This window comes from Phyllobates terribilis, unplaced genomic scaffold (assembly GCF_046119375.1).
Source record: "Phyllobates terribilis strain yellow unplaced genomic scaffold, ASM4611937v1 Scaffold_4__5_contigs__length_816908805, whole genome shotgun sequence".
Lineage (NCBI taxonomy): Eukaryota > Metazoa > Chordata > Amphibia > Anura > Dendrobatidae > Phyllobates > Phyllobates terribilis.
In genome coordinates this window covers 298,522,617-298,546,770 of record NW_027362764.1, presented here as the reverse complement: position 1 = coordinate 298,546,770, position 24,154 = coordinate 298,522,617, and the positions used below count along the sequence as shown (strand labels likewise).

The 24,154-nt window shown below is 42.3% G+C and overlaps 1 protein-coding gene across 1 annotated transcript in view; it reads left to right on the top strand.

Annotated features, from left to right (window-relative positions):
* TERT (telomerase reverse transcriptase) overlaps positions 1–24,154 on the top strand; it is a 205,528-nt gene that overhangs the window by 166,945 nt on the left and 14,429 nt on the right. Inside the window, exons 11-13 of the mRNA XM_073678343.1 lie at positions 4,455–4,640; positions 13,401–13,527; positions 13,624–13,685. Of these exons, the coding sequence (XP_073534444.1) occupies positions 4,455–4,640; positions 13,401–13,527; positions 13,624–13,685 (375 nt within the window). The remainder of the gene's footprint in view (positions 1–4,454; positions 4,641–13,400; positions 13,528–13,623; positions 13,686–24,154) is intronic.

Genomic DNA, 24,154 nt, shown 5'->3' with positions numbered 1-24,154 from the left:
CCAATGACGCTATGCGGCTCTGATGCTGTACAGTCATGGCCAAAAGTTTTGAGAATGACACCAAAATCATATTTTCACATGATCTGCTGGCCTCTGGTTTTTATTAGTGTTTGTCTGATGTTTATATCACATACAGAAATATAATTGCAATCATATTATGAGTACCAATAGGTTACATTGACAGTTAGAATGAGTTAATGCAGCAAGTCAATATTTGCAGTGTTGCCCCTTCTTCTTCAAGACCTCTGTAATTCTCCCTGGCATGCTCTCAATCAACTTTTGGACCAAATCCTGACTGATAGCAGTCCATTCTTGCATAATCAATGCTTGCATTTTGCCAGAATTTGTTGGTTTTTGTTTGTCCACCCGTCTCTTGATGATTGACCACAAGTTCCCAATGGGATTAAGATCTGGGGAGTTTCCAGGCCATGGACCCAAAATCTCTGTTTTGTTCCATGAGCCATTTAGTTATCACCTTTGCTTTATGGCAAGGTGCTCCATCATGCTGGAAAAGGCATTGTTGGGCGCCAAACTGCTCTTGGACGGTTGGGAGAAGTTGCTCTTGGAGGACATTCTGGTACCATTCTTTATTCATGGCTGTGTTTTTAGGCAAGACTGTGAGTGAGCCGATTCCCTTGGCTGAGAAGCAACCCCACACATGAATGGTTTCAGGATGCTTTACAGTTGGCATGAGACAAGACTGGTGGTAGCGCTCACCTCTTCTTCTCCGAATAATCTGTTTTCCAGATGTCCCAAACAATCGAAAAGGGGATTCATCAGAGAAAATGACTTTGCCCCAGTCCTCAGCAGTCCACTCCCTGTACCTTTTGCAGAATATCAGTCTGTCCCTGATGTTTTTTCTGGAGAGAAGTGGCTTCTTTGCTGCCCTCCTTGAAACCAGCCCTTGCTCAAAGAGTCTCCGCCTCACAGTGCGTGCAGAAGCACTCACACCAGCCTGCTGCCATTCTTGAGCAAGCTCGGCACTGCTGGTAGTCCGATCCCGCAGCTGAAACAGTTTTAAGATATGGTCCTGGCGCTTGCTGGTCTTTCTTGGGCGCCCTGGAGCCTTTTTGACAACTATGGAAGCTCTCTCCTTGAAGTTCTTGATGATGCGATAGATTGTTGACTGAGGTGCAATCTTTGTAGCTGCGATACTCTTCCCTGTTAGGCCATTTTTGTGCAGTGCAATGATGGCTGCACGTGTTTCTTTAGAGATAACCATGGTTAACTGAAGAGAAACAATGATACCAAGAACCAGCCTCCTTTTAAAGTGTCCAGTGATGTCATTCTTATTTAATCATGACTGATTGATCGCCAGCCCTGTCCTCATCAACACCCACACCTGTGTTAATGGATCAATCACTAAAACGATGTTAGCTGCTCCTTTTAAGGCAGGACTGCAATGATGTTGAAATGTGTTTTGGGGGTTAAAGTTCATTTTCTGGGCAAATATTGACTTTGCAAGTACAGTAATTGCTGTTAAGCTGATCACTCTTTGACATTCAGGAGTATATGCAAATTGCCATTACAAAAAATGAAGCAGTAAACTTTGGAAAAATTACTATTTGTCTCATTCTCAATACTTTTGGCCATGACTGTAGAGGCAAAGCTACCGCTGCTACCAGCATTGTGGACTCCACAGTTCGGGCTAGCGGCTCAACCATGTCCTGACCCCTTTATAGAGGCTGGCCACTTTTTGGCTAAATCTCTAAAGAGCCCTAAACTGTTGTTTACAGGAATAATCATTCATGAAATATGGCTCACCCCTGCACTGTATTTCAAGGCTTTCTTTACCCATTGATCAGTGGCGTAAACACTGGACGGCAGATGTCACCCTGTGCATGTCACTCAAGATAGCAGAGGTCACTTGGGGAATCGTGTGGCTTTGCACTCTTCTGCACAAATAAATTTGGCGGAATCTCCTGTTTGAGCAGGAGAGAGCAATGCAGGGTAAGTAATCATGTGTCTATCGACGAGAACCCCAACATTTTGGGTGATATGAAGATGGCAGCAGTGCCATCTGGATACTTGTGCAGTAGGGGCTTTTACACGCTTTCCTTATGCCTATGTACCACAATTTTGGGTGTTTTAGAAACTTAGACAGAATGTGATCAATCCTTTTTTAAAGTACAGAACAGAGGAACATTTGTTCAATGCTTGTATTAACCCCTTAATGACCGGAGCATTTTCCGTTTTTGCGGTTTCGTGTTCAGCTCCCTTTTTTCCAGAGCCAGAACATTTTTATTTTTCCGCAAGTATGGCCATGTGAGGGCTTATTTTTTGCGGGACGAGTTGTACTTTTAAACGCCATCACTGGTTTTACCATATTGTGTACTGGAAAACGGAAAAAAAAATCCAAGTGCGGTGAAATTGCAAAAAAAATGCAATTCCACAGTTGTTTTTTGTTTTTTTACCACGTTCACTGAATGCTAAACCTGACCTTCCATTATTATTCTCCAGGTCATTACGAGTTCGTAGACACAAAACATGTATAGGTTCTTTATTTAAGTGGTGATAAAAATTCCAAAGTTTACTAAAAAAACAAACAAATGGCGCAATTTTCTGAGACCCGTAGTGTCTCCATTTTTTTGGGATCTGCAGCTGGGTGAGGGCTTATTTTATGCGCGCCGGGCTGACGTTTTTATTGATATCATTTTGGGGTAGATCCGATGTTTTGATCGCCCTTTATTGCATTTTATTGCATTGTTGCGGCGACCAAAAAAACTTAAGGCTGCGTGCCCACTATGCGTTTTTCAAGCGTTTTTGCCGCAGAATTTCCGCAGCGAAAACGCTTAAAAACCACTTGGTAATACGTGCCCCATTGTCCCCAATGATAATCCACATGTGCTGTGCACATGCTGCGGAAATTTCCGCTGCGGATTATCATTGCGGAAAAATACACAGCATGTCCATTAATTTTGCTGACACGCAGCGTAATTGCCGCCATTGACTTACATTAAAACGCATAATATCCTGTTAAAAAAAGAATTTAAAATAAAAAATAAAGATTATTCTTACCTTCTGATGTTCCGCCGGTGTTTTCTCCGCTCTGTCTGGTCTGCTGTATGGGTCGCGGTGTTGTGAAGGACCTGCCATGACGTCATTGAGTCATGTGACCTGACACATGACTCAATGACGTCACTGCGGGTCCTTCACACCACCGCGAGCCGCCAAAGATACCGGACGCGGCAGAGAAAACACTGGCTGGACATCGGAAGGTGAGTATAATCTTAATTTTTTATTTTTTAACATTCTTATTCTTTTTTTTTTTTTTTTTAACTATTACTTGGTCACACTATATAAATCCATGCTGTTTGCATGGATTTTTATAGTGTGACCAAGTTGTCAAGCACTTTTACAAGTGATGCTAAAATCACTTGGAAAAGCGCTTGATATCCAGCATGCAGAAATGCATGCAAAAACGCTTGACAAACTTTTCTACCTGGCGGGAAAAACGCATGTAAAATCTGCATGCGTTTTTCCTACCAGGGAGAAGCGGAAAAAATATGCAGCATTTCTGCATAGTGGGCACATAGCCAAATTCTGGCGTTTGGAATTTTTTTCTCGTTACGACGTTTACCGATCGGATTAATTCTTTTTTTTTTATTGATAGATCGGGCGATTCTGAACGTGGCGAAATATGTGTATGTGGGGTTTACTTTTTATTATTTTATTTTGAATGGGGCAAAAGGGGGATGATTTAAACATTTTTATATTTTTTTTACATTTTTTTAAGATTTTTAAAAACATTTTTTTACACAGGAGACTAGAAGCAGCAGCTGGCCGATCGCCTCTGCTACATAGAGGCGATGAGCAGATCGCCTCTATGTAGTAGAAATGCTCACTTGCTATGAGCGCCGACCACTGGGTGGCGCTCATAGCAAGTGAGACATGACCACCACAGGGGTCTGCTGCAGATCCCGGGTTGTCATGCCCACGCATCGGTGACCCGTGATCACGTGATGGGGTCACCGATGGGCGGGGCTAATGCCGCGCTTTCGGCGCGACGCTGTTAAATGCTGCTGTCAGAGATTGACAGCGGCATTTAACTGGTTAACAGCCGCAGGTGGATCGCGATTCCACCCACGGCTGTTGCGGGCACATGTCAGCTGTAAGAATCAGCTGACATGTGCCCGGTTAAGTGCGGGCTCACCGCCGGAGCCCCCGCTGAACCGGCCTTTCCGACGTGGTGCGTACTATTACTGACCACGTCGGAAAGGGGTTAAATGAAGCCTGGGTAGTTTATTAAGATCAGGGGTGTTTCTCTTTTTGGATAGTAAACAAAATAATAACCAGAAAAAATACTAGAAGCATACTTCATCCTTTTTTATATTAAAATTCTTATCATTTGAATTGTATCCACTGTTATCAAATAAATTCTTAAAAAATAAAAAGGGATTGGTTTGTGTTTGCAAAAAACAAGTGTAGTAATGTTTTGCTTTCATACATTTAAGAACTCTGGCTGGCGGCGTTCCTGAGTATGGCTGCTCTATAAGCCTCGACAAGACGGTTGTGAATTTCCCTATAGATGACATTCCAGAGTGCTCAACAGTAGAGCAGTTACCGGCCCGTTCCTTGTTCCGCTGGTGTGGTATATTGCTTGACACACGCACTTTGGAAGTTTTCTGTGATTATTCCAGGTAAAATGATAAATACATTACATTATAATCCTGTTTTATACTTGCCACCTTTTAACCCTTTCACTGCCATGGTTTGTGTTTGTTTTACATTTTGTGCCTCTGACAATTTTTTCACACTTTTAAACTGCCATACCTATATATTTTCTGAAAGTAGACACCTAGCTCATTGTCACAATAGGATATTTGCATTATTGATGTTAGTGTCTAAAAGTGTGAACCAAACAGAAAATGCCATACATCCTTAACCGCTTCACAACATTTCACGTAAGTTTTCATCATGGTCGGGAAGGGGTTCACAACCTATGAAGTAAACTTACGTCATAGTGATCATGTGGGCACAGAAGTAGTTTCCGTGCGATCGCCGCCGGGAGCTCGGTGTAAGCAATAGCCGAGACCTAGCTGTCACTGCCAAGAGCAGTGCCTTTACCACCCTGGGCCATTTAACCCCGCAAATGCTACAATCGATATCAATCACAACATTTAGGGGGCACCCTCTCCCTTCCGATCGGCGACAGTGACAACTGCCACGTCTGCCAGCTATGGTGGCCTTGTTAAACCATTACAATGCATTATACCAGCGATCAGAGTAATTAACGTTAAAGTCCCATGAAGGGACTAAGTAAAAAAAAAAAAAAAAGTTTTACATTTTTTTTAAATTTGTAAAAAAAAATGAACAAAATATTATACCAATAAATAGTTTTATATTTATGGAAAAACAAAAATAAATGAAAAAAGTAATCATGTTTGGTATTGCCGCGTTCACGACCCAAACTATAAAACTGTCACACTAGTTAACCCCTTCAGTGAACACCATAAAAAAGGCGAGGCAAAAAACTATAATTTTTCATCATACCGCTGAAAACATCATCTTGTCCCGCAAAAAAACAAGCCGCCATGCAGCTAATTAAGTGGAGAAATAAAGTAGTTATAGCTCTCAGACTATAGCGATGCAAAAACAGTTCTTTTTCTAAAAAATAGTTTTTATTGTGTAAAAGTGACAAAACATAAAAAAATTATATACCATATTTTTCGGATTATAAGACAAATTTGGAAGGAAAATGTGGGTGCGTCTTATAATCCGAAGGTAGCTTACCGGGGGGGTGTGGCTTCAAAAAGCTAGCAGCGCCATCCCAAAATGTCTATTTACTCATGCGCCGCCTCCAGCGGCCTTTTTCCCGAAGCCCACGGCATTGAAATCAATGGGAAGGAGGACTCCCCTCAGTTCTGACATCTTAGGATAGCACAGGAGCTGCAACCTGGCAGCGCCGGGACACCCTCCACCTCCCAGCACGGAGCCTGCAACATTGCCCCACTCCTGCCGCCGCCGGCTTCCTGAAGCAACGACCTTGCCTCCTGTGACCCCCCCCTGCACCGCTGCCGACTTCCCTGTAAGCTACCGGAAAATGGGACTAGAAGATACACCACCATTTGTTATTTAAACTTTTTTTCTTCCTATTTTCCTCCCTAAAATTTGGGGTGCGTCTTATAGTCCACAAAATACAGTAAATGTGGCATCGCTGAAGTCGTACTGACCCGAAGAATAAAGCGGCCTTATCACTTTTATCATGGAGAACGGCATAAAAAAAAAGAAAAGACAATTCCTGAATTGCTGGTTTTTGTTCATTCTGCCTCCCAAAAATTTTGAATAGAAAGAGATCAAAAAATTTTGTGGCTGAAAATGCTAGCAATAAAAGTGTCAACTCGTCCCGCAAAAAACAAGCCCTCACATGACTCTGTCAGCAGAAATTGTAGAAAAATCAGCTCTCAGAATATGGAAATGCAAAAACTTTTGTTTGTAAAAAAAAAAACAAAAGCGTCTTTTAGTGTGTGGCAGCAGCCAAACATAAAAAACGATATAAATCTGGTATCGCTGTAATCACACCGACCCGAAGAATAAAGTCATCCAATCACTTACACCACACAAGGAACGGCGTAAAAAATAAATAAAACCAATTCTTCACCTGCTGTTGATTTGATCATTCTGCGTCACAAAAATTGCTGTAAGGCTCGGCTCACATTTATCCTGTACTCTGCGCTTATACTGGAATTTCCATATAAATCTCTGAAATACATAATTTAGACAGAACCCCCGGCGGAAGATTCCCTATAAGGAGGCAGATAGAGACGTGTCATAAAAATAAAAGTGCCATCTGCCACAGTTTTGTGCACTTCTGAAAAGGACACTGCTGAACAGAGGCCAGATGGAGTCCACAGTAACTCTGCTGCCTCATTATAGTGAATGGATCTCCCTGGGAGTTTCATCTGAATCATGTCATTCAAAGATTTAGTTGGAAACCCTGATATAAGTGCTCAGCATAGAGCATCGGATAAATGTGATCCAAAATGTTATGTAAAATTTTCCTAACAAAAGCTTCAATTCAATCCATAAAAAAATAAGTACCCACTGAGGTCCGTCATCTGTTAACGGAAATATAGGGGGCTTACACGTTACTGGTAGCAGAAAGGCTCTGGAAAAGCGCTATGGGTTCTCACCAACCAAAAGAAATCGGGAATTCTGCGCTCCCAAATCCAAATGCCTCTCTCACTTCTGAGCCCCACAGTGTGCTTAAACCTAATTTAGCATCCATATGTTTGGCATTCCTGTAGCGATGAGAGTCCGCTTAATTTACAGGATCCATGTCTCCAGAAGCAAGAGCTGGTCACTACAGCATACTGGTCACTACAGCGTACTGGTCCATACAATGTATGGGCACTGTAATGAACGGGCACCACAATGGCAGATTTGTAATTTTCACTTAGCAACATCCTCTGCTGCTTGTTTCTGGAAAACACACATGGAGTCAAAATAGTCACTACACCTATAGATAAATTCCCAGAGGGGTGTAATTTCCAAAATGGGGTCACTTGAGGGGGGATTCTGCTCTTCTGGCACTTAGGGGCTTTGTATATGGAGTTGCAAACTATTCTACGATAATTTGTTCTCCAAGAATCAAATAGCGCTCCTTCCTTCCCAAGTCTCGCCATGCAGCTAAGCAGTACAGTACAGCCACATACAGTACAGACCAAAATATTGGACACACCTTCTCATTTAAAGATTTTTCTGTATTTTCTTGACTATGGAAATTGTACATTCACACTGAAGGCATCAAAACTATGAATTAACACATGTGGAATTATATACTTAACAAAAAAGTGTGAAACAACTGAAAATATGTCTTATATTCTAGGTTCTTCAAAGTAGCCACCTTTTGCTTTGATGACTGCTTTGCACACTCTTGGCATTCTCTTGATGAGCTTCAAGAGGTAGTCACCGGAAATGGTCTTCCAATTATCTTGAAGGAGTTCCCAGAGATGCTTAGCACTTGTTGGCCCTTTTGCCTTCACTCTGTGGTCCAGCTCACCCCAAACCATCTCGATTGGTTTCAGGTCTGGTGACTGTGGAGGCCAGGCCATCTGGCGTAACACCCCATAACTCTCCTTCTTGGTCAAATAGCCCTTACACAGCCTGGAGGTGTGTTTGGGGTCATTGTCCTGTTGAAAAATAAATGATGGTCCAACTAAGTGCAAACCGAATGGAATAGCATGCCGCTGCAAGATGCTGTGGTAGCCATGCTGGTTCAGTATGCCTTCAATTTTGAATAAATCCCCAACAGTGTCACCAGCAAAGCACCCCCACACCATCACACCTCCTCCTCCATGCTTCACGGTGGGAACCAGGCATGTAGAGTCCATCCGTTCACCTTTTCTGCGTCGCACAAAGACACGGTGGTTGGAACCAATGATCTCAAATTTGGATTCATCAGACCAAAGCACAGATTTCCACTGGTCTAATGTCCATTCCTTGTGTTCTTTAGCCCAAACAAGTCTCTTCTGCTTGTTGCCTGTCCTTAGCAGTGGTTTCCTAGCAGCTATTTTACCATGAAAGCCTGCTGCACAAAGTCTCCTCTTAACAGTTGTTGTAGAGATGTGTCTGCTGCTAAAACTCTGTGTAGCATTGACCTGGTCTCTAATCTGAGCTGCTGTTAACCTGCGATTTCTGAGGCTGGTGACTCGGATAAACTTATCCTCAGAAGCAGAGGTGACTATTGGTCTTCCTTTCCTGGGGCGGTCCTCATGTGAGCCAGTTTCTTTGTAGCGCTTGATGGTTTTTGCAACTGGACTTGGGGACACTTTCAAAGTTTTCCCAATTTTTCGGACTGACTGACCTTCATTTCTTAAAGTAATGATGGCCACTCTTTTTTTCTTTACTTAGAATTTGTATTATGGCAAGAAAAAAGCAGCTAACAGTCTATTCAGTAGGACTATCAGCTGTGTATCCACCAGACTTCTGCACAACACAACTGATGGTCCCAACCCCATTTATAAGGCAAGAAATCCCGCTTATTAAACCTGACAGGGCACACCTGTGAAGTGAAAACCATTTCCGGTGACTACCTCTTGAAGCTCATCAAGAGAATGCCAAGAGTGTGCAAAGCAGTCATCAAAGCAAAAAGTGGCTACTTTGAAGAACCTAGAATATAAGACATATTTTCAGTTGTTTCACACTTTTTTGTTAAGTATATAATTCCACATGTGTTAATTCATAGTTTTGATGCCTTCAGTGTGAATGTACAGTTATCATAGTTATGAAAATACAGAAAAATCTTTAAATGAGAAGGTGTGTCCAAACGTTTGGTCTGTACTGTATGGGGTATTGTCACGTTCAGCAGAAATTGTGTGACAAATTTTGGGGACCTTTTTACCAATTTTCCCATGTGAAAATGTAAAATCTGGGGCTGAAACAATTTTTGTGGTAAAAATGTAATCACTTTTTCTTCAGGTGTAGTTTGTAAAATGAGGTCACTTACGGAGGAATTTTGCTGTTCTAGCACATCAAGGGCTCTTCCAGTGGGTCATAGCACCAACAAATCATTCTGCACTACAATATGGCTCTCCTTCCCTTCTGAGTTTTCCACTGTGCCAGAAAATTAGATCCTGATTACACGTAGGGTATTACCGCACTCAGGAGATATTGCACAGCAAACTGTGAGGTCAATTATTTCTTATTGCTCTTATAAAAATCAAAAACTTAGAGCTAAAACAACATTTTAGTGGTAAAAATGTAATTATTCTTTCTTTACTTCCCAATGGTATAAAATTCTGTGAGACACGTAGTGTCAGTATGATCACTGTACCCCTAGATGAATTAATTGAGCTGTGGTTTGTAAAATGAGTTCACTTATGGGGTGTTCTGCTGTTCTGGCACCTCAGGGTCTCTGCCAATGTGACATGGCACCCTCAAACCATCCCAGCAAAATCTAAACTCCAATATGGCGCTCCTTCCCTTCTGAGCTTTCTACTGTGCCTTTAAAAGTAGTTTTAGACCATATATTGGCGCACTCAGGAGAAATATACATGCGTCACAATTTCTTTTGGTCCATTTTCTTCTATTATCCCTTTGGAAAATTAAAACTTGGGACCAAAGCAACATTTTAGTGGAAAAAATGGTAATTTTCCATTTCCATTGAAGGTTAAAAATGCTCACTACATCCCTAAAAGAATTCCTAGAGAGATGTAGTTTCCAAAATGGGATCACTTGTTGGTGTTTCTGCCGTTTTGGCATGTCAGAGGGAGTTTCTTGAAATGTGACATGGCGTCTGCAGTCTATTCCAGCCAAAATTGCGTTCCAGAATTCAATTGGCACTCATTCCCTTCCGAGCCCTGCCATGCGCCCAAACAGTAGTTTTCCACCATATATTTTGGTGTTCATTTTCTCCTGTTACCCTTTTGAAAATGAAAAATTTGGGGCTGAAGCAACATTTTTGTGAGAAAATATACACTGCTCAAAAAAATAAAGGGAACACTTAAACAACAGAATATAACTCCAAGTAAATCAAACTTCTGTGAAATCAAACTGTCCACTTAGGAAGCAACACTGATTGACAATCAATTTCACATGCTGTTGTGCAAATGGAATAGACAATAGATGGAAATTATTGGCAATTATCAAGATGCCCTCAATAAAGGAGTGGTTCTGCAGGTGGGGACCACAGACCACATCTCAGTACCAAGGCTTTCTGGCTGATGTTTTGGTCACTTGAATGTTGGTTGTGCTTTCACACTCGTGATAGCATGAGACGGACTCTACAACCCACAGACGTTGCTCAGGTAGTGCAGCTCATCCAGGATGGCACATCAATGTGAGCTGTGGAAAGAAGGTTTGCTGTGTCTGTCAGCGTAGTGTACAGGGGCTGGAGGCACTGCCAGTAGACAGGCCAGTACACCAGGAAACGTGGAGGGGGCCGTAGGAGGGCAACAACCCAGCAGCAGGACCGCTACCTCCGCCTTTGTGCAAGGAGGAACAGGAAGAGCACTGCCAGAGCCCTGCAAAATGATCTCCAGCTGGCCACAAATGTGCATGTGTCTGCACAAACGGTTAGAAACCGACTCCATGAGGGTGGTATGAGGGCCCGTCGTCCACAGATGGGGGTTGTGCTCACAGCCCAACACCGTACAGGACACTTGGCATTTGCCACAGAACACCAGGATTGGCAAAGTCGCCACTGGCGCCCTGTGCACTTCACAGATGAAAGCAGGTTCACACTGAGCGCATGTGACAGACGTGACAGAGTCTGGAGACGCTGTGGAGAGCGATCTGCTGCCTGCAACATCCTTCAGCATGACCGGTTTGGCAGTGGGTCAGTAATGGTGTGGGGTGGCATTTCTTTGGAGGGCAGCAGCCCTCCATGTGCTCGCCAGAGGTAGCCTGACTGCCATTAGGTACAAAGATGAGATCCTCAGACCCCTTGTGAGACCATATACTGGTGCTGTTGGCCCTGGGTTCCTCCTAATGCAGGACAATGCCAGACCTCATGTGGCTGGAGTGTGTCAGCAGTTCCTGCAAGATGAAGGCATTGAAGCTATGGAATGGCCCGCTCGTTCCCCAGACCTGAATCCGATTGAGCACATCTGGGACATCATGTCTCGCTCCATCCACCAACGTCACGTTGCACCACAGACTGTAAAGGAGTAGGCCAATGCTTTAGTCCAGGTCTGGGAGGAGATCCCACAGGAGACCACCCGCAAGCTCATCAGGAGCATGCCCAGGCATTGTAGGGAGGTCATACAGGCACGTGGAGGCCACACACAATACTGAGCCTCATTTTGACTTGTTTTAATCAAAGTTGGATCAGCCTGTAGTGTGTTTTTCCACTTTAATTTTGGGGGTGACTCCAAATCCAGGCCTCTATTGGTTAATAAATTTGATTTCCATTGATGATTTTTGTGTGATTTTGTTGTCAGCACATTCAACTTTGTACAGAACAAAGTATTCAATGAGAATATTTCATTCATTCAGATCTAGGATGTGTTATTTGAGTGTTCCCTTTATTTTTTTGAGCAGTGTATATTTTCATTTTCACGGCTCAACACTATAAAATTCTGTGAGGCACCTGTGGGTTCAAGGTGCTCACCACACCTCTAGATAAGTTCCATGACTGGTGTAGTTTACAAAATTGGGGTCACTTGTGGGTTTTTTTTCACTGTTTAGGCAAAGCAAGGGATCTGCAAATGCAACATGACATCCGCTATCAATTTCAGACTGTTTTGCTCTCTAAAAGTCAAATTGTGCTCCTTCACTTCTGAGCCCTGCCCAAACAGTAGTTTTCCACCACATATGGGGTATTGGTGTACTCAGGAGAAATTGCGCAACAAATTGTACGGTCCATTTTGTCCTGTTACCGTTGTGAAAATGAATAATTTGTTGTTAAATCAATATTTTGGTGGGAAAAAGTAATATTTTCATTTTTTTCTTTCAATATTGCTTTAATTCTGGTGAAGCCCCTAAAGGGTTAATAAACTTCTTGAATGTGGGATTTAGCACTTTGAGTTGTGTAGTTTTTAGAATGGTGTCACTTTTGGGTATTTTCTTTCATATAGGCCCCTCAAACTCACTTGAAATGTGATGTGGTCCCTAAAAACATTGGTTATGCAAATTATTTTAGGAAAAATGAGAAATTGCTGATCAACTTTTAACCCTTTTAGCTTCCTAGAAAAAAAAATTGTTTAAAACATTGCTGATGTGAAGTAGACATGTGGTAAATGGTATTGGTTATCTATTTTGTGTGACATATATCTCTGGTTTAAAGGCATAAAAATTAAAAGTTTGAAAATTGCTAAATTTAAAAAAATATATATTTTTTCATAAATAAATACATATCACATCAACCTAAATTTACCACTAGTATGAATTACAACATGTCATGAAAAAAACATCCTCAGAATCACTGGATATATTGAAGTGTTCCAGAGTTATTACCACATAAAGGGACGCTGATCAGAATTGGAAAAATTGACCTGGTCAGGAAGGTGAAAACAGGCTGGGGATGAAGGGGTTAAAAGAAACTAACAGGCGGTATACATAGAAGGACTAGCTGTGCACTTTCCCCGTACAACTCGCAGGCCACATAAAATGACATGGCAGACTTGTGGGCTTTGAGCTTGACACCCCCTAGTCACTAGAAAAAGAAAGTACACACTAGGTTTTTACTTATGAGGACTAAATGACAATTGTGTGGTCCTCGCCAACTTCTATTAGTAAACAAGTATTCTCTGGTGACACCAAAAACCAAAGTTCTATCAGGTAAAAAAATTGTATGTCATTTAGGCCTTGATACATAGGCTTAAAGGAGGATTTATTTTGTTTTTCCCATAACTCCATACTTTTTTTGAGCAACAAACCTGCATATATCTTACCTAAGTTGTAATATATTATCTATGCAACTTGTTTTAAAATGCATTAAATTTAGTTTATGTCCACAGCTTTTCATGCACGTCAATCCGCTCTAGTCTGTCATGTTGTCATCGTTCTAAAGCTGGTGAAAATTTGAGACATAAATTGTTAAGCATCCTTCGACTTAAGTGCCACAGCCTCTTTCTTGACCTTCAGGTATGTCTTGTTTCTCTAAATATTTATGTGTGAAATACGATTTTTCTTTTGCTACCGTATGTGAAATAATGGCAAAATTTTCTTCCAAATCTCTAGGTAAACACTCTGCAAACTGTGCACATTAATGCCTACAAGATCTTATTACTTCAGGCATACAGGTATGTTCTAGGTTTTGACTTTGAGAATTAATGAAATTAAAGATTGGACTGTCCAACAGGGGAACAGGTACATCTTTTGGTGTGCCCCTGTGAGAAGTACTAATGAGCAGTCTGGCACTGACTTATATTCTATATATTTTGTATGAATGAGACCCACTAACCATACCATGAGTGTACAAAAGAGGTCCGTTGTTTGGTATTAAAAGTTTAAATATACTAGGTATGCGATTCCCGCGACAGGTAAGTTTTGTTTTTGAGTTTTATAATTCTTCTCTTGTTCCAAGAGCCATAGCCTTTTGTTTTCTTTTTTTCTGTCAACAAAGCAATATGTGGGCTTGTTCTTTGCGGGATGAGTTGTAGTTTTGAATAACACCATTTGCCATATAATGTACTGAAAAACGGGGAGAAAATTCCAAGTGAGGTAAATGGTCAAAACATATAAATGAAGTTTTGCCATAAATTACTTTTTGATCTTTATTGTTTTGTTTTTTTTGGTGATCGATGCAGTAAACGGCAATGCAGGTTTTTTTTTTCTCTATGTAGCTTAAAGGTAACCTGTCATGTCTCAAAACACTATTAATCTGCATATGTGAGGTTAATCTGCAGGTTAAAGTGACTCTTTCAGCACACATTGAATTTTCAAACTAAGTCTCTCCGCTCGGTGCTTCAAGGCGTGGCCATTCATTTACTTGCTTGTTTTCCCTCACCAACCCCCCTTATTTGATTAACAGCTCTAGCTTCATAGGGCCAGAGAAGGGTGGATATAGATAGAAACCAAGCAGGTGGGAAGGTGTATATGAATGATTGGCCCTGCCGTGAATCACTGAGCACCTGTACTTGGTTTGAACAGGCATTCTGTGCTGACAGTCCCTTTAATAGAGTTCCAAAGCTGCCTGGTCACTTCACTGAAAGCCTGGCTTCCGGGAGGACATGAGCTTTATTCCTCCCGGCAGCCTCAGGTTTTCAGTCATAGGGGTGCAGCCAGCACGGATTCAGTCACCGCTCATTACATAGTGAGCAGTGGCCGTAAACCACACCCTGGAATTGACTGACAGCTGGATCAGCAGCGTATCAGTACAGATACAGCTGTCAGTCAGTGCCAGGGTGTGGTTATAGCCGCTGCTAACTATGTACTAAGCAGTGACTGAAGCCACTCCTCTGTGACTAAAAGCCGGAGGCTGTCAGGAGGAATAGAGTTCATTTCCTCACGCCAGGCTTTCAGTGCAGGGACCGGGCAGCTTTGGAACGTTATTAACCAGCAGATTAACCTCAGAGCTGCAGATTAATAGCGTTATGCTATGGGACCGTTACCTTTTAACACATTGGTAATTCATTTTATGCTTGCATAGATTAGACATTTATGGACAACTAAGAAATATGCTTTTTTATGTATTTTTTTTATTCTTGAACTAGTAAAAATTGGTCGATTTTTTTTTTTTTTTTTTAAATGTTTTTGAAAACATCTTTTATCATTTTTGCCTTACTTTTCAATCTGCAATGCTTGATCACTTGTACTATGTAGTACAGTAATGTAGTATATAGTAGAGATGACTATTCCCTATGAATTTCAGCCTGAGACTGGGCTACAATCCACCAGACACATAGCTCAACAGTGACATTTATGTGGTGTAAGGTGGCTGTTAGACACTTAGTGGTTGGGGGATAAACTTGAAGTAATGCTTTAGTGCATATAGGACTAAAAGGGGTTAATCGGCCATGACAGGTTGATTTTGAGCAGCTGAACTGCTTGATTGAGGATGTGACACAGCAATATATTCTGAATAGGGATGGGCGGACCTGTGGTTGTTTGGGTCCATCGGGTTCGGCCGAACTTTATAAAAAAGTTCCGTTCGATACCAGAACGGTACCCGAACTTGATCCCGAACCCGGGCGCCATTCAAATGAATGAGGGGCTTGAACATCTGGCGGTTCCCACGCTGTCATCTGTATGACAGCGCGGGAAACACCAGCTCAGATCGGAGGTTACCTTACTGACGGTACCAGAGGACAGCGTGTGAGCCAGCAGCTGTGATCGGCTGTGAAAAGGTTACTGCCCATCAGGCGTTGGCTGATGAGTACTACTCTCATCAGCATATGCCTGGTCTCGCTGATAGCAGTGAGAGCAGGCGACGCTGATGGGAGTATTCACCAGCCAGTGCCTGTGCATAGTAATAAAGATGTCAGTGTGATATATAATTAGTGCAGTGTGTGTAGCTTACTGTACATGTATTTAGCTAATAAAATAAAAAAATGGCGTGGGGTCCCACTTATTTTTATTAACCAGGTGAGGGAAAGCAGACAGCTGAGAGCTGATCATAATAGTCTGGGAAGGGGGAAATAAACATTAAGCTTCCCAGGCTAATAATATCAGGTTACAGCTGTCTGCGTAGCCTTTACTGGTAATTAAAAAGTAGGGACACAAAAGAAAAATGTTGTGGGGTCCCCCCCTATGTTTAATAACCAGAAAAGGCTAAACAGACAGCTGTGGGCTGACATTAACAGACTGGCAAGGGGCCATTGATATTGGCCCCCTCCCAGACAAATAACACAAGCCTTCAGTCGCCCCAGAAATGGTGCATCCATTAGAAACACCAATTTTGGCGTTTAGCATTGGCTCTTCCCGCTTGTTTTTGGAGTTGATGTCAGCTGTCCACCATTAATCCATAATGATGTCCCACGATGAACACCAACATCTGGTTGCATTGCTGAGCATTGATCTCAGTAATGTGAACCGCTCAGCCCGGTGGCCAGATCACACTAAGCTGGGCGTGAGAACGCGGCTGCCTGTGACCGACAGTGACGTCACTAAGGTTACCACCGGTCACACGCTACTGTGTGTGAGTTGTTGTTAATCTTGGGACATCATCATTATGGATAGCAAAGGCAGATCCGAAAAAGCAAAAGAGACAGACACATATGCAGGAAAGAATTTCTCCTCTTTGGGTCTAAATATGCCCTACGAAAATCCCTGCTTGTCAGCGGAGGTTAACACTCTAATGTTTATTGGTGGCTCCGCACCTCGTCGGCTGATCCTAGTCGACCCTACCAGGTCCTCTCACAGTTCAAGGGCAGGATCTGCTAAAAGGAAAGAGAACAAAGATGGATTACTAGCCTACCCGCCTAACAGTAACACCACAACTCTACTCCCATTATTAGTACGCGATGTAAAGACACATTTACAATAGTGGTAGAGATGTTTCAATTAAATTAAAGAAAAGGTATAGGGATACACATTGGTCCTCACACAGCTGAAAAATATATTGCAGTCATTTTATCTCGCATATAGGATACAATATCCTTTTTCATATATACAGTTGAAGCCAGAAGTTTACATACACTATATAAAAAGACACATATTCTTGTTTCTCTCAATATCTGACATAAAATCAGAATAAACCTTTCCTGTTTTAGGTCAATTAGGATCACCATAATTTTTAATATTTGCCAAATGCCAGAATAATGAGAGAGAGAGAATGTTTTAAGCCATTTTTATTACTTACTGCAAAGTCAAAAGTTTACATACACTAAGATTACTATGCCTTTAAACAATTCTGGATGGCCCATATGTGCATTGATTCTTTAATCAGATCCAAAATAAAGGTCACCACTTATCTTATCCTGTCCCATTATCGACACCTGACGCGTTTCCCTCCCTCTTTGTCAGGTGTTCATCAGAGGATGATGGTAGCCAAGCACAGGTGCTTCAGTGTGCACCCAAGTGCTCCACAGCTGTCAAACACACCCACATTGAGTGATGGACCGCACAATGCGCTCCAGCCGGTTACTCCTCCTCGCGTCAGCGGAAGTGACGTGGCATCCGCCCTATACCTATGATCACCGCTCGGATGCCGCCCATGTGATGCCGCCCCTTGCACAGTTTTTCAACCACATTGGGGACATAGTGGAGTAAGTCAGGTATGAACTCCCTATAGGATATAGATAGGCTATTTGTGGGGCATTGTCATTACTACTCAGTTGCAGCATCATGACATTAGCCAATGATTTTCACATAAAGGTGCCCCAGATTTAGAAGCGCCATACTAGTATAGACGGAGGTGTGCACCCAATAAAGTAGATGTATAATTTCAGGACCACATAAAAAACAATATATGTTTTTATATCTATGTAGTAGGCATATGATTAATTGGGCAAAAAGAACTAAATAATTTGACCAGAGTTTCTTGCCTCTCCCATTTTTTATCAATTTTTAATAAGGCTAAGACCTCATAAAGTCAGGATTATATACAATTGAAAAGAATGAACTAGAAGGTAACTGATTATATGAAACTCACAAAGCTTAGATGTTCATTTAGTACCTTAGGAAATACTGTATCAAGCCAGAAGGTCCATCTGGCCTCCCTCTGTAGGACTTTTTTGTCCCAATCTCCCAAGCGTACCGAGGGGAGCATAAATTCTATTACCGTAAACCGAATGGAGTTCAGATCACCACCATGTTTTTGTGTGACGTGATGTGCTAGAGGCGTGTCCCTGCAGTTCCTAATGTCCTCCAAGTGTTCACTTATCCGGACCCTTAGTTGTCTCTTAGTTTTGCCCACATAGTTTATAGGACATGAGCATGTACACAGATATACGACACAAGCCATTCTGCAGTTTGCAAAGTGTCTCATGTTGTAGGTCCTTTCCATGGTGACACTTGTGAATGTCTTTCCTACTGCAATATAGCGGCAGAAACTGCATGAACTGCATCTATTCCTGCCAGTCACGCCACGTATTTCCTGATCTCGGGGCAACATAGTGACTGTGAACCAGGTGATCCCTAAGCGATTTTTCCCTCCTGAATGTCATTGATGTTGTTTGTAGGATGGTATTGCTAATATCCGAGTCGGCTTGCAGGATGCCCAAATGCCTTCTCGGGATATTCATCACCTGGTCCACATTGCCATCATATGTTCCTATAATCCTGGTGAGTGAGCCTTTTATTTCGGTTTGGGTATCAAACGGGTTGTTCTATCCTCCGTCCGGGCCTAATGGTAGGCTGTGTCAATGACATTACGCGGATAGCCTCTTTCTCTAAATCTCCTCTTTAAGTCTCTGCTTTCGATGTAGAACTCCAGGTCAGTGCAGTTCCTTCGTTCCTTCCTATAGGGAGTTCATCCCTGACTTACTATGTCTCCAATGTGGTTGAAAAACTGTGCAAGGGGCGGCATCACATGGGCAGCATCCCAGTGGTGATCATAGGTATAATGACTTCAAATAGGTGTGGTAATAGTGACGGGTGGAACGCAACTTCCGATCACGTCATTTCGGGCGGATGCCACTTCACTTCCGCCGACGCGAGGTGGAGTAACCAGCTGGAGTGCATCGTTCCACTGGATCCCCTGTTGCGCACTTGGTGCACACTGAAGCACCTGTGCTTGTCTACCATCATCCCCTGATGAACCCCTGAAACAGAGAAGGGGGAAATACGTCGGGTGTCGGTAATGGGACAGGATAAGATAAGTGGTGACCTTTATTTTGAATAGTATTAAATCAATGCACATATGTATGAAAAAGGACATTGTATCCTATATGCGAGAAAAAATGATTGCAATATATTTTTCAGCTGTGTGAGTTCCAATGTGTGTGTATCCCTGTACCTTTTCTTTAATTTAATTGAAACATCTGTACCACTATCGTAAATGTGTTTTTACATTGCATACTAATAATGGGAGTGGAGTTGTAGAGTTACTGTTAGCCAGGTAGGCCACTATTCCATCTTTGTTCCCTTTTAGCAGATCCTGTGCCTGAACTGTGAGAGGGCCCGGTAGGGTCGACTAGGATCAGCCGACGAGGAGTGGGGGCACCAATAAACATTAGGGTGTTAACCTCCACTGACAGGCAGAGATTTTCGTAGGGCATATTTAGACCACAAGAGGAGAAATTCTTTCCTGCATATGTCTTTCTATTTTGCTTTTTCGCATCTGCCTTTACTATCATAACTCCGAGCAGAACTAGATACAGTAACACCATGACAGAGTGTATATATTTTGAGATAAGGTTATAGGGATGACTAGGGACACATAAGGGCAGCCTACGTTGAGCGGGTGTGCCAATCTCAATCATCTCCTAGGGTGCCAACCTCCGCAGCAAGACAGGAGTAATGATAGGGTTCCTGGCAGAGACCTTGCAGTATATTTAATGACCCCTGGTAAATATTGAATTCATTATTTTTTGTCTAATTATGTGGGGTAATTATTAGTCATTTTAAACTAGACTTTAATAAAGAATATTTTTAGAAAGGTTTTTTTTTCTGGATTTTTGGTTTACCCCCATTACTAACCTAGTAAGTAAAAAGTAATAAAGATACTCACATAAAAAAAGTATTTTAATTGAACAAAACACTCCCTGACAATTACCCTCTTTTTCCCATTTATTAACATAAAAATAAAAAATCTAAGTACTCTGGTTTTGTTGTTAGTAATGGGGGTGTCTGATAGACATCTCTCCATTACTAACACCTGGGCTTGATGTCAGCTGACATTGCAAAGCTGACATCAACCCCAAAATATTACCCCGCTTGCCAACGCCCCAGTTCAAGCGGGAAGATCCGGCCAAAGCGCCAGAATTGTAGCATCTAATTGATGCGCCTTTTCTGGTACGGCTGTAGGCTGCTATTTTTAGCCTGGGCAGTGACAAATATCCATGGACCTTCCCAGCCTGAGAATACCAGCCCCCAGCTATCTCCTTTTACTTGGCTGGCCATCGAAAATGGGGGGGACCCCACACTGTTTTTTTTTAATTATTTAAATAATTAAACAAAACTGTGTGGGGTCCCCCTTTTATTAATAACCAGAAAAGGCTAAATAGACAGCTCCGGGCTGATATTAATAGGCTGGGAAGGGGTCATGGATATTTGCCCCCTCCCAGAGTAATAACAGCAGCCTCAGAAATGGAGCATCCATTAGATGCGCCAATTCTGGCACTTAGCCTTGGCTCTTTCCACTTGTCCTGGTGCGTTGGCAAGTAAGCTAATGGTTTTGGGGTTGATGTCAGCTGTTTTTTGTCTGCTGACATCAAGCTCAGGGGTTGATAATGAAGAGGCGTCTATCAGACACCCCCATCCCCAACAAATCCCCTCTTTTTCCATTTATTAACATAAAAATCAAAGCAATTCCCACCTGTCCGCAGATAGTTTATAATAATAAGGTTCCACAACAAACACCAACTCTGCTACATCCAGTGTATAGAACTCCGTTCAAAAGCGGAGCTCCATACACTGGTGCTGCAACAACTACCAGGTGTCACGCTGCGCTCCGCGAGACCCGGCTGCTGTGCACTGAGGTGATGTCAGTAGGTTTATCTCGGTTCACATCGGCCGATTCTCACGAGGGCAGCGCCTCTGTGAACTGAAATAACCTTACTGTAAGGTCACCTGAGTTTATAGCAGCTGGTTCTCACGCAGCGCCAGTGCCACACTGATGAACCACCGCGAGTCTGGCACTCATTAGTCTGGCACTCGAGCTGCCGCGAGACCCGGTGGCTGTGAACTCAGGTATCTGGTCCCCCGGCAGCTGTGAGGCCCGGAAACCTCATGGGAACCTTTGAGAGACACTTTAAGGTTACTGGTCCTCCCTATTTTAATAACCAGCCGAGGGAAAGCAGACAGCTGGGGGCTGGTGTTATTATTCTGGGAAGAGGCCAATATCCATCAAGCTTCCCAACTTATTAATATCAGCTCATAGCAGTCTGCATAGCCTTTTCTGGTTATTAATAAGAGGGGCCCCATAAAAAATTATATGGGGGTCCCCCATATGGGGGTCCCCCCTATTTTTAATAACCAGCAAAGGATAAATATACAGCTGCAGGCTGATCTTAATAGGCTGAGAAGGGGCCATGGATATTAGCTCCCTCCTAAGCTGATAACATCAACCCTCAGTCGCCCTGAAATGGTGCATCCATTTCATCCACACCAATTCTGGCGCTTAGCCTCGGCTTTTCCCACTTGCCCTGGTGCGTTGGCAAGTGGGATAATGGTTTTGGGGTTGATGCCAGCTATTTTATGTCCGCTGACATAAAGCCCATGGGTTTATAATGGAGAGGCCTCTATCAGACACCCCTATTACTAACCCTGTAGTCAAAAGTAAAAAATTACACACACAGAAAAAAGTCCTTTAATTGAACAAAATACTCCCCGACAAATCCCCTCTTTTCCTCATTTATTAACATAAAAATAAAAAATCGAAGTAATCCTCACCTGTCCGCCGTTAATCCATAATGATGATGTCCCACAATGAACACCAACTCTGCTACATCTGGTTGCATTGCTGAGCAATAACATCAGTAATGTGACTGCTCAGCTAGACAGTCAGATCACACTGAACTGAGTGTGAGAATGCAGCTGCGTGTGACCGGCAATAACCTTAACCCCTTTACAACCCAAGGTGGTTTGCACGTTAATGACCAGGCCAATTTTTACAATTCTGATCACTGTGACTTTATGAGGTAATTACTCTGGAACGCTTCAACGGATCCCCCTGATTCTGAGATTGTTTTTTCGTGACATATTGTACTTCATGATTGTGGTAAAATTTCTTCGATATCATTTGCATTTATTTGTGAAAATAATGGAAATTTGGCGAAAATGTAGAAAATTTTGCAATTTTCAAAATTTGAATTTTTATGCCCTTAAATCAGAGAGATATGTCTCACAAAAGAGTTAATAAATAACATTTCCCACATGTCTACTTTACATCAGCACAATTTTGGAACCAAATTTTTTTTATTAGGGAGCTATAAGGTTTAAAAGTTGACCAGCGATTTCTCATTTTTCCAACAAAATTTACAAAACCATTTTTTTAGGGACCACATCACATTTTAAGTGACTTTTAGGAGCCTTTATGACAGAAAATACCCAAAAGTGACACCATTCTAAAAACTGCACCCCTCAAGGTGCTCAAAACCACATTCAAGAAGTTTATTAACCCTTCAGGTGCTTCACAGGAATTTTTTGGAACGTGGAAGAAAAAAAATGAACATTTAACTTTTTTGACAAAAATGTTACTTTAGACCCAATTTTTTTTATTTTTGCAGGGGTAACAGGAAAAAATGGCCCCCAAAATTTGTTGTGCAATTTCCCCTGAGCACGCAGATACCCCATATGTGGGCGCACGGCAGGGTTCGGAAGGGAAGGAGCGCAATTTGACTTTTTGATTGTAAAATTTGCTTGAATAATTAGCGGACGCCATGTTGCATTTGGAGAGCCCTTATGTGCCTAAACAGTGGAAACCCCCCACAAGTGACACCATTTTGGAAAATAGACCACTCAGGGAACTTATCTAGATGTGTGGTGAGCACCCTGAACCCCCAAGTGCTTTACAGAAGTTTATAACATGGAGCCGTGAAAATGAAGAAAAAATCAAACTTTTTCCACAAAAATGATGTTTTAGCCCCAATTTTTTTATTTTCACAAGGGTAAGAGGAGAAAATGGACCACAAAAACTGTTGTGCAATTTCTCCTGAGTACGCCAATACCCCATATGTGGGGAAAATACAGTGTTTGGGTGCACGGCAGAGTTCAGAAGGGAATGAGCACTGTGGGACTTTTTGAACGCAAAATTGTCTGGAATCGAGAGCGGACGCCATGTTGGGTTTGGAGAGCCCCTGATGTGCCTAAATAGTGGAAATCCCCCACAAGTGACGCCATTTTGGAAACTACACCCCTCAAGGAATTTATCAAGGGGTATAGTGAACATTTTGAACCCAGAGGTACGACACAGAATTTGATAACATTAGGTCATCATATTGAATAAGTTGTCATTAGTCTTGAGCGCAAGTGCTCGCTACTTGAGTTTGCATCGGTTACTCAGGTATGCACCATGTATCGCGGGTGCTCGAGTGACCTGCTCGAGTCCCCGCCCGCATGTTTCTCGGTTATTAGGCACCCAAAAAAAAAAACGGGGATCGCTCGCGGCAATCCCCTCAAGGTTTTTTTGACCGCGAAGTATATGGGGCGGAGACTCGAGCATGTCACTCGAGCACTAGTCGCCATATCAACACTAGTCGCCATATCGTCATCTATTTTTTTTTTTTTTTTTTTTTTTAACTTTTGAAAAAAATCCCAACCCTAGCCCAACCCTAAGCCTCAACCCCAAGCCTCAACCCCAACCGTAGCCCAACCCTAGCCTAACCCGAGAGTTTATTTTTTTTACGCCGTTCCTCTTGCGGTATAAGTGATTAGACAACTTTATTCTTCGGGTCGGTGCGATTACAGTGATACCAGAATCATATCGGGTTTTTATGATTGACAGCTGTCACACACTAAAAGACGCATTTTTTTGTAAAATCCCTAGTTTTTGCATCGCCATATTTTGAGAGCTATAATTTTTCCATATTTTGACCGACAGAGTCATATGACGGCTTGTTTTTTGCGGGATGAGTTGACGTTTTTATTGGTGCCATTTTCAGGCACGTGACATTTTTTGATCACTTTCTATTCCGATTTTTGGGAGGCAGAATAAACAAAAACCAAC